The 11,879-nt window shown below is 36.7% G+C and overlaps 1 protein-coding gene across 1 annotated transcript; it reads right to left on the reverse strand.

Moving 5' to 3' along the window:
- Nucleotides 1-6,542: 6,542 nt before the first annotated feature.
- LOC128173369 (uncharacterized) lies at nt 6,543-11,834 on the reverse strand. The gene is made up of 4 exons (XM_052839052.1): nt 11,745-11,834; nt 11,169-11,466; nt 10,150-10,435; nt 6,543-9,812 (listed from the first exon to the last, which is right to left on the reverse strand). Exons 2-4 carry the CDS (start codon nt 11,307-11,309, stop codon nt 7,759-7,761), a joined length of 2,481 nt encoding a protein of 826 aa, XP_052695012.1. The 5' UTR covers nt 11,310-11,466; nt 11,745-11,834; the 3' UTR covers nt 6,543-7,758.
- Between the last annotated feature and the right edge of the window lie 45 nt (nt 11,835-11,879).

Consider the following 11,879-nt stretch of genomic DNA (forward strand, 5'->3'; position numbering starts at 1 on the left):
TGGATGGTTTATCTTTTCCAACGAAAACAAAATAAAAACTACAACATTCGATGTTGTTCGGGATCATTACACAGATATTAAGGGGCGATAATCTTTAGTTATCTCCGTACGACCAACTGTCGTAGGCTCTGCTTCGAAAGATGATCAAGGGCTCACTTTTCCCCCATGGGAAGATAAGCGGGTCTTATTTTACCTTCAAAGACAGAAGAGTAGCTCCAAACAGCAGGCAAACTAGATATTTATAAACGAAGATTCGGTGATGCATTTCTCTTTCATTTTTGATGAATTCCTTCATTTATCAGAGGAATTCCGCACTTTTATTGTCTTATTTTCAATATATATATAGCTTGGTTTTGTCTGCTTAACATATAAGTAATAATACCAGGCACGTAGCATCGTTTTTCAAAGTGGTGGGGGCGACTTATCCGAAAAAAAAGAAATAAATATCTGCAAATCTTCAAAATCCTAATTCGTGGGAGGGGGTACCCTAGTGTGCTCTAGATCTTATATAAAATTATCTATATATCATTTTTACCTGCTCCATAAAAGTGGGCGGGGCAACTCCTCCAATATTCAGTTTACTTTAAGTAAATTTAAAAAACATCCCTTCCCTACACTGGTCTACACCCCCCTTCTCTATCACTTTGGGGTCCACATCGGTGTCTTAGGGTCCCCTCCTTTTTCTTTGTCATCCTACTGTATAATATTAATCATGACACTACTATGTACAATATGCCCAATGGAATGGTACTTGTATTATACAGGAATTTGCTTAATGAAAACAATTTATGTAATCACTAGAATGCTATGTAAACAGACGTAAATATGAATACAACGTAGAAATTGAATCGCGTGATCTCGTAGATAAAGAAGTGTGAATTATTTCACTTGCTCCGCAGTAGATCTGATACCGATTATAGTGGGTCTGGCTGTCAAACAAAATGCATGATAATGTAACGCGGAGGCTTAAAATTAGAAATGTTTTTCCCAATGTCAATTTTTGGTTGTTAGTGTGAGGAGTGTGACCAATTTTAGAGGGCTCAGCCGCTGGATGACCATTTTTATACTTTATAAATCTCCTTAGCTAAACATATCCTAAAACATTCAGATCTCAAACCGAATTTTCCTTTTCTAGATAATAGTTAATATCCAAAGTCTCTTTTTTCAGTACATGTAATTGATAAAAAAAAAACACACTTTCGGATGGATGTGTGTATGTGTTTTTAAATAGTTTAAATCTAAACAAATTATTTTTGAAATTTTAAGGTAGATCTGATGGACAAAAAAAATTGTGTGAAATGGGGATCATGTACCCCATTGATTGGGAGATGAATGTCTTAAATATAACTGACGTGATGAGTTTTATATGGTTCACCGAGTTAAACAGCCGAGGTAATGAGATGAAAACTAATCAGCTTATTAGAGAGGCACCACTGATTTGACTTCGGTAATTGCATCTGCGGTCTGTTGCTAACAAGTTAAAGATGTTAGGTCTATTCCTTAATACAGTGATCATTAATTCTGTGGTTCCCAGGGAACGTGATAGGTTTCACACCTGTCTGCAGTAATCCTCTTACCTCAGTAAACTCTGAACTTCTCAGAAATTCCTGACAAAACGTAATACGTTTTGCGACTTCACGTGATTGATGAACTGTATGTTGATGAACGTCCTATTTAGCGATATTTCACAGTGATTTTTACTGATATGTAGAAACATGATTGATTGATAGACTGTTTGTTGTCTAACGTCCTATCCGATGATATTTCATTGATAATGTTCTATAGATTGGTTGTTTGTTAATAAATCTCGACTGATGCTAGAAATATTTCACTGAATACAGGTGTGTTATTTGTTATTGATATTTTGTTTTAGTTTAGCGTCCGTTCGATGGTACTGACATATGAATAGAGGCTTGTAATATCGATGAACTGTTTGTTAAAGAACGTCTTAACTGATGATATTTCACTGAAAAATAAACAGATACTTTCATTAACCCTTTGTCTTCTTACGTCTTATCCGGGGGAATTTCTTCGAATAGAGACGTCACCGATGTCTATGGAATATGTGGATGATTTGTTAATGTAAAAGTATAGCTGTTTCTTAATCTTTTAATCGTGTTTGACATAAACCTTTTTCCGCTAAATGCAGTAATCACTAAATGTCCTGCAAAATAATGTAAATAGGTATAAAATCTAGAATGAAGAATTAATTTCCGCCAAATAACACTACAATATGATACACTGACCAGCGAGTGATCGCTACTGTTCCACTAAGCGGCACAGGTGGACATGCAGACAGACCGATGGACAAACAGACCAATAGACAAGAAGCATTGTACTCGTTTCTTATCAATCATTCCATTTTACAAGCAACATATTCCAACGTGTCCGGTTATAGTACTAGTATGCCTGTAGTCAGATAGAAAACAGCGATGAAGTTATATGACATAAAATACCACCTTCTGAAAATAATTCAAAACAGTAAATTGGCAAGATAAACTTCGGAAATGATGAACTAACTACATATTATGCTGAGTTCCTATCAGTCAGTGCTGTCCTATTGACGTTTTGTTATATTGGAACACCCTCGCTGCTCTCACCATCACTCAGTGAAAATTAGCAAGATCTACATTTCTCTGTACCTGATTTTCTCCGATGTTTCTTTTTTCGGTTGGTTATAATTGGTCTGTACTCGTAGTTTGAATTCTAAAACGCACTGAGTAATCAGTTAAACTCGGCATCTCTACAAATTTTTAAAAACCTCTGCTAGCAAAAAAACACAGTGTATTGTATACATACACAGAAAGTGTATTAAACATGGATATCTCTCTCTCTCTCTCTCTCTCTCTCTCTCTCTCTCTCTGAGTGATGACGGATGTTTTGCGGGATCTATCAGCTCGCTGAATGCGTGGCACATATATCCAGTATATTGTTTACATTTCATCACTTTTGATGCAGAATTACAATAGTTTCATTAGCGATGTTAATCTGTTTAGGCTGCCGGGTTGTGGTTCTGTAGATACTGGGATACTGGCAGAGTGTATTACAACGACGTTTCCATTAGTTGCTTGTGCTCACTAGCTATGACAAGTAAGAGTCTGACGTCCACGTCTGTCAATTCGGCAAAGACGAAGAGTCAAAATTCCTTATATTAAAGTGGGTGGTTCATTCCCCCCGCATAGAACAGCAAGTGATCTATGTATTTACAGAGAGCATTCACTGCGTGTTCCCAGCCATGCCATCTCCTATATAGTCAGTATAAGCATTCTAGTGTACGGAATTACGAGAAGCAAAAATGTAATGTTTTGTCTATACTTCATACATGTAGGTGTACGGAAGGCTGATATCTATTAATGCTCACAGTAAGACAACGAAGTAATGACGAACCTTATCATGTGGAGAGCTTTATTCCTTGGCCCACCAGTAGTCTGACCTCGACCCACTCTAGCAGCCAGAGACGTCTGCATCATTTACACGATTAATGAAAGAGTCTAAAAGGGACGTGTAACAAATAGAGATTGCACAAACACTCTGAAAGTACTTATCCCGATAACTGCATGTATGTAATATTTACTGACATATACATGGGATTACGGAGTCCGGGACATTTATCCCCCGGGCTGGGTAATGTCGTGTGACACGGTGATGGCGCCTTAATGTCAGCGTTTGGAACCGTTATCCTGCATTGACGTAACGTTGAGATAGAGTACCCAGACTATCCAACATTACAAACGCGTCTCTTCAAATATCAGGCCTGTATTTTTTTAATACAGTGTAGAGGATATTGGGATGTAGCAAGGAGCTGGAACAAACAGTACATGTAAGCTAAGATAATGGATGCCTGTTCCTGTTATCAAGATTATAACACACGTTATCAAACTACACATTCCGCGGACAGCTTTATCCTTCAGACCGTACAGACTCCGGAGTCCGACAATAAACCCCCCTTATTATTGGAACTTGGAAGAATATCAAAAATGTCTAAAAAAAACCCTCGATTTTGTTCTCCATCAAAAATGGCCTGAATATGGCCCGATTTTATTGGGATTTAGCTTTGCAGTGTAATGATTCCTATCTAAATTGTCGTCTCTTATCTAGAAATGAAAGCAAGGAACTCCACGGGAGCTGGTCCTGGTAGTTTTGGGGAACTGGTTCTCTTTGGTGAGTCACTTTGTTTGAATTTGGTTGATGCTGCAGAATTCACTTGAAACAATACACACCGGAAGAACAGGTGCCCGTGCAGGTTTTGCAGGAATACTTAGAATCGTGCGTCAAAGTGTCTAGGGTTTAAAAGAAAAACCTGCTCCATTTACTAAATCTGATAAGGAAACGATGCTACCATAAGTAAAAACATCATAGTTCTATATCAGCATGTTTGATTTATGCTTCTTTTATTTACTCAATACATTGGTGGTGGGTTTTTCAACTGAGTGAAATATTTGTAAACTAGCATCATAATTAAAACAGATACATGTATGTGGTTTATTAAACCTTGCATCCCCTGTTTACATGCAATATATACATATATTAATGTTTAACATTAATTTAAAAAAAAACATTTTTGGTTTTTATATTCATTTCTAAAATAGAAACGTATTTCTGGTATTTGAAAAATGTGTACATATTCAGTAATTCTAATATACCAACACTATAAAACAATCAAACATTGTGTATTTTAATTTCTCAATTTTTGTCGATATTATATTATTAAATTATTTCATCTAATTGAACGTATTGATTATTGCAGGTAAGTGGTTCTATAAATGTAATCTTTCTGTAAAATCAACTCTTAGATTGGAACAACACACCTAGAAAAAGACACTCAAATTAACAGTAAATTATTTGATTATGAGAAATGTAATTAAAAACATGTACGTAAGTCAATTTGCAGTTTGGGGACAAAAAATGAATATCTGCGAGATTCGAACCCGGGATGTACGGGGTCATGCCCGACACTTTATCCACTCAACTAAGGAGCAATTTTCATAATTACGTCGAAAAAATCCTCTTAATAAAACGAAATGTCGTTTCGACTAGAGGTCAGCCATTTTGTGATGATGTGTTATTCAACCTTAAAATTTTATTATTATAACTTGCTACTGACACCGACAATTCTCTAGCGCATACTGCACGATACGGCTTTATAGTACATATTTTAAAAGAAATCTGTTCAATACGTGGATATCAATTCCGAATTAAATAAAAGACGATTATACGCCCTTTATATGTTCTTAACCTGTCAGAAACTTAAATTTTTTAAATATAATTTGGAAATGATCGATGATTTTATGCATCTAGATTCGTCAAATTCTTAGAAATTTCAAAGTCATATTGCAAATTCGTTAAATGCAATAAAGAATTTACATGAGGCTGGGGTTAAGATGAAAGGATTGTTTAAGCTTAGATGAGCATTATCGTATTGGTTAGAGTAATTCGACAGACCTCTCTCTTACGATTCTGAAATTGCGTACTTCCACCAAAATACATGTAACTAACGTAAATGCTATATCTTGTCTGTATTTTAGCTATTCTATAATGTAAAATGATATATTTTTGTAATATAACGATTGGTTTAAAAAAAATTAATATAACATTACATTAAATACTTTCACTAAAAGAATTAAAACATACAACTTTGAGATAATCTAATGTTGGACGGGTCATAAATCTGCTAGATTTTTTTGATGTTCGATTGTGCTGTATTCAAACCCAATCCAGAGGTCAATACTAGTAATATATCTATAGCGATTCACATCGACGTTACAACCTTTTTGTCTATATGCCATGAAAAAAAATAAACAATCAGAATTTTTTTTTTTAAGTTTAAAGGTTAAACCCCTGCTGGAAGTAGGACATAAAATCAGCCAGCGAGCACGAGACTTTACTTGGGTTTCCCACAGTGGTTTGGTATGGTGTATAGGTGGAATACTCAATGTCCTGGCCATGTCATGTAAAGTTTATTTATCTTAAACGAATGGTAAATATTTCAGACCGCGTGTTACTTACTTTTAGTTTTCATTTGATTTTTTAACATTGTTGAGATCAATTAAATAATTACAGATCAGTTTACTAAAATTAGAGATATTTCCAAATGAATACATGTATGCGCATTTAATATTTTGGCGCGTGTAAAAATTCAAATTTCGTAACAACAAAAAAACTTTAATTCATGTCCTCATCAAATAAATTAATGCCCAACTCAGATCAGTTCATTTGCGCATAAATCAATTATCAAATAATTAATGGACATTTGATATATGAATATTTGGCATTCCATAAACCTTTGTTTGCAGCAGTATTCTGTCTGATGGTTTTTTTTATTTTTGGTTTTTTAAGGGGTTTTTTTTTTTGGGGGGGGGGGGGTTAAGCTCCGACTACATGTATCCGTTACACCCATCTTTCCACTTTTTTGCTGATGAATAACAACATACACAAATCAGGAAACATCAGCGGTATCCTCCAATCAAGATCCACTCACACTTTGATACGTCAAGCCTGGACCTGGCCAAATCTTACACTGGTCACACAGAATAAGATCTATACACGGGTCTTTACCGATTTATTCAACACATCGAACACAAACATGCGTTATTACAGTGGGTCACTGGCAAGGACAGGAGATTGCAAACAAATCATATATACATATATATTTATGCATGTTTGTAAATGAGTCTCAGTAAAAAAGCAATTTGTTCATATCAAAATCATCAAAGTTTGTGTGTTAAATCAAACACAACCTAGTAATGAGTAACAAAATCCAACATAAAAACTTACGTCATTAATACCTAATTCTTCTAAAAAAAATCTAGAAAGAACATAAACAAAATAAAACAGTGTCAAGTGAAACAGCAGAAATACATAGGGTGGAATATGTTTAAAGCCCTATAACTCTCTGGTTATTTGTAATGCAGTAACTTATTACTACTCTTTGCCTGAAATAACAAACTCGTACTTTGTAAAATGTTCAGGGAACATAATCTTCTTTGTAAGGTGTTAAGAACACTTTGTTCTAGGCTGTAAGGTGTTATCCCCACCCCCTTCTCCCCCCTCCCCCCTCCCTACAGTTGAGCAATGTGCATTAGGGAATTATTGCCTAAAAGTGGCTGTGACTTTAGTCTGTTATCTCCATCACAGAGATGAGCAGGCTTCCTTTCAACCCCTGAATCTGAACTATTTACCCTTGAGCATCCATTTCATGGATCATTAACCAAATCAAACTCCAATATCTATCTAGATAAACATCAATCCTTCTATGACTAGTATGTTTGATGTGCCTCACCCCCCCCCCCCCCTCCTAATAAGCAAACAAAAACAATATCAAAGCATTAACTTTGTACTATAGAGATAATTCTTCACAAAATTAGTAATAACACAAGATTATCATGCATCAATATTGACTGATTCAAACCTGCTGAAAATTTCCCCATATTTTCTTAAAACAGAGTAAAATTTACATTTCAGAAATAATACCTATGCTCATGATGTTTAAAATATAAAGTTAACAGTCAGCCAAATAAAAAATCAGTTATTTCCCTTTGACCAACTTTGAAAGTGAGCCTCTTTGAGGTATCACAACAATTTAACATTATCTACATGTACCTTGTTTGTCTTAAATAACATAATCTCATTAGTACCAGTAATGCAGGAAAATTGAGGACTTGAGTTGTCTTTTATCAACACTTCCTGGGGACATGCATCATGTGGCTCACTTAATGCTGTCTGTGGGGATAATGACTGCTAGACTGAGGACACAAACATCTAAGTCAAGAGGTCGTCCTCTTCTTCCTGTAAAAGCTGATTATATTCTGTATCACTAAAGGTTGGCATAAATCGGCGTTTAATGTTAGTTGTCGTTCCATAGGAAACATCGTCCATTTCGAGATGCTCATCGTCTCGAAGTCTAGTAAATCCGTCTGTGTCTGATTGCAATCTAATGTCACTGCCCCTGGAGGCAATAAACTGCATCAACACAAACAGAATGCTCAACAACACACTGAGTGACAAACAGGCATACATCAGTGACATCTTTAAATGATATTCATAAAAGTATCCGGTGGTGACTGGCACCACCATCTGCCCCATGGCGGACCCCATCACCAGGACGGCGGTCGACTTCCCCGTCATTTTAAAATGCTGGTCCACCCAAGACACTGCGGTTGGAAACATGGAGGACATCCCAAATCCCAAGGTCAGGGTCCCGATCCACAGAATGGAGCTGTAATAACTAATTCCAAAACTCAATAAGACAGAGCCAATCAGCATCAAGGAAATATCCACAGCCAACATGCAGCTTGGTCGGAAGCAGTTAGCAATGAATATGGAGAATCCACGACCAGCTGCCAATGAACCCCAGAAAATGGCAGTCACTATTGCTCCCTTGTCTTTGGTCCATCCCATGAAGTTCACTGTGAATGTCATTAGAAGTCCTCCAAAGGTGGTCTCCATCCCAATGTAGGCCAGGAAAAACAAAAACATCATGGACATGATCATATATCGTTTACATGGATTTCCAAATCTATCCTGTCCTTGATAACTATCTTCATATACACTTAAGTCTGTCTTATATCTATCATAGCAATACAAGCCACAAAACAGAAAGCCGTTGACGAGTAACATAGCACCAATGATGAGATACGCCATCTGAACTCGCGACATGTTTGTGACAGCTTGTAGAATATCCCCGGACTCAACAGACGCAGGTTTTCTACGTCTGATTACTGTGTTATTGTATACTACTGTTGTTGAACTGTTGACTTGATCTGTAAAAGAGGGACTTGTCTTCTCAGACAGAGATGGGGCCTCTGTTTGTTGTGGTGCAGTGGTTGTTTTGGAGTTCTTTGTACCAGCAGGTGCTTGTGTGGAGGTGGCACTTGCTGTAGTGGCAGGTGCCTTTGTGTTAGTGGTAGTGGTTGGTGCTTGAGTGGTAGTTGCTGGTGCTTTTGTGGTAGTGGTTGTGGGTGCTTGTGTTGTAATGGTGGTACTTTGTGCTTGTGTGGTAGTGGTAGGTGTTTGTGTGGAAGTGGTAGTGGTAGGTGTTTGTGTGGAAGTGGTTGGTGCTTTAGTTGTGGTAGTTGTGGTTTTTGTTGTAGAAGTGGTAACTAAAGTATTCGCTGTAGTGGCTGTTACACTGTGTGAGTTTGTGGTCTTCAAAGTTCCATTCACATCTGGAGTGTCTAATACAGTAGGTGGAGCTGGACTGGATGTTTGATTTGTGCCCTGGGTGTCATTCCCTGTACTATTTTGTAAACTATTGTTATCAATCACAGGACTGCCTGTACCTCCATTGGTTAGAGGCTCTGGGGTCAAACTGGGAGTGTCCTTTACCTGGGGATTTTTCACCTTAGGTTTCTCTGGAGTATTTTTAATTTTTTCCTTGATATCTTGAAGAAACTTAGTTCCATCAGCTTTTTTCTTGTCCTCCTGGGTAGAGTCTATGTGGGTGGGTTTCTTTGGTATCAGTGGGGCTGGGGTGGTGGTGGTGGTCATGACAAAACTGGTTGTCATGGAGTTTCTCTGTGAACTTAGCTCACTAACATTCATTGAAGGGACTGTATCATTGAAATTAAATATATCTCTCTCTTTGCGAGTGTCATTTATTGTATTCATTAGGGCCTCTGTTATTTCCTTATGCATAGGATTGACATTGCCAACACTTTGAACATTATTAGTCAATAAATTCACAGGGCTGTCTGAGAGAAATGGTTGAGAAAGCAATGGAGCAATGAAGGCACCAACTCCAAAAGCAAAGTGCATGGCCTGAATGTACGGTGGACTCTTTTTGCCCCAGATCCTCACACAGTAAGCATTTCCCCCTGTGAAAAGAAGAAATTGTTAATTACAAAGGGGGTTTGGTAAAAAGGGGAAAAAAACAATAAATCTTGAACCAGGCACGGAGAAAATGAGCAGTAAAAGTTTTAATGGACTATTGAATTTTGTCCAGATTATGGTATATCAATATGTTTTCTAATTCTCAAGACTTGCACACTTTGTTGTATCTTTTATATTTCACTGCATAAGACCAAGCACGCAGAAAACAAACAGTGTCAGTTACGATACACACATTATCTAGAATCTTATATGCACTTATTAATGCTACAGGTGTTTCCTAATCATGATGACTTAAGACATTGTGTATCCTGGATATCTTACCGGTATCCAGGACTCCCATGGACATCCCCTGCAGTGACATCATCACGGTAAGAACAGTCAAGGTCAGGGACCAGGGAATGATGCTAGTGGCCAAAGCAGCGACTATCAAGGTCACCATCAACAACAGTTGCTTGTCGAAGTGGTCGAACAAGAATCCTCCAACCAGGGAGCCAAGCAGATAACCGACAGACCGGGCTGTAAATATCAGTGCCATGTGGGTGGTGTCTGTGTTAATTCTTTCTTTGAGGTCAATCAAGGTCGGTCCAGGAATGGCAATACATAAACCCTATCAAATTAAAGACAAATTTAATTACTGATATCATGTAATCAAAAACTAACTCTAAGTAACTTGATACTAATAGATCTGCAATATACAAAATATTGTAATGTAAAAAATGTTTGTTTTTGTTTATTTATATGCTTAAATTGAAGTTCTGGACTGCATTTTGCAAAAGAACTTAAGGCAAAGTAAAATTTTATAGTCTAATGGAAAGGGCTTTCATTAACCAAATTTAAGTAAAACCATTAGTTTACCTTTGTTTTGAATTTTAGAATCTATAATTAATATATTTTATATTTAAACATTGATTTGTTTTCAAAGAATAAGCATATTTTTTATTTATTCTATAATTAATTGGTCCTAGGTTGTAAGCTCTTTTGTAAAACACAGCCATGAACTGTAAAATAATGTTAAATCCTTGTGTTTCTTATTGTATTAGAAATTCACTTTACTAAAATAATAAAGCAAACTCTGTCTTTGTTTGTTTATTTTTGAAGTTATACAAAAGTCTGATGTCAACAAAACAGTTTTGTGACCATTTTTAGACCCCACTAGATTAATGATGAAATGACTAAAATTTAGCAATATATTAGGGGATCATTTGGTCAATCAATAATTTAAGCAATAAAAATATAAGAACTTAGCAGCACTAGGATTCTTTATGCTGTTCAAGTATGTGTTTGACACTAAAGAGATATAAAACAGAGAAACAATCATTATACAAGTTGACAGAACATACCAGGGTGAGAAACGTGAGGGACAGACAGATGGTTTTGACGAAGCTACAGCACCACATTGTGGCGGGGCTCTTTCGTTTGCGGAGATCCAGCAGGGAGGTGTGATCGTATGTCCCTCCCTCGTCATCCTCCTCTTGCATCATTGTGTCGTGAGAATGGGGAATCCTCCAACTCGTTCTAAGGGACAAAGCCAATGTCAGGAGACCCTAAACATTCATTATTCCATGGACAGCAGGTTTATGATTTAAATCAAATGTTTAACATCATATCCAACATTTCCTCTTATAGTCTTGGAATTGCCTGAAAAAAGTGACTCTCTTTGAATCATTTTCTACAAAAACAGATTTTTCCTTGCTTACATAAAGAGAATTATCTACGAAATAAAATTGTAAAACGTTAACTGCGTTTGTATCACTTTCAGTGTTATGACTAATAAGCAGATAAACCCTGTTCGGCTTACATTTCTTACATTACTGATGGTCTATGTGGTAACAGATACATTTCTACTGCATAATAAAAGAAAATTCGTTTATTTTCTTTGCTATGATACGTTTAATTATCGTGGGAACGAGACTTACTGTAAGTAGAAACCATACTAAACAATGCTAAAGCCTACAGGCAGAGGACTACACGTCAGAATCGCAACCGGAAACAGCCACATGATTACGATGGCCGCTTATATCATTTATTTTAAACCTTACAATTACGCCAAA

The sequence above is a fragment of the Crassostrea angulata genome, chromosome 1, assembly GCF_025612915.1.
Source record: "Crassostrea angulata isolate pt1a10 chromosome 1, ASM2561291v2, whole genome shotgun sequence".
In the NCBI taxonomy this organism is placed as follows: domain Eukaryota; kingdom Metazoa; phylum Mollusca; class Bivalvia; order Ostreida; family Ostreidae; genus Magallana; species Magallana angulata.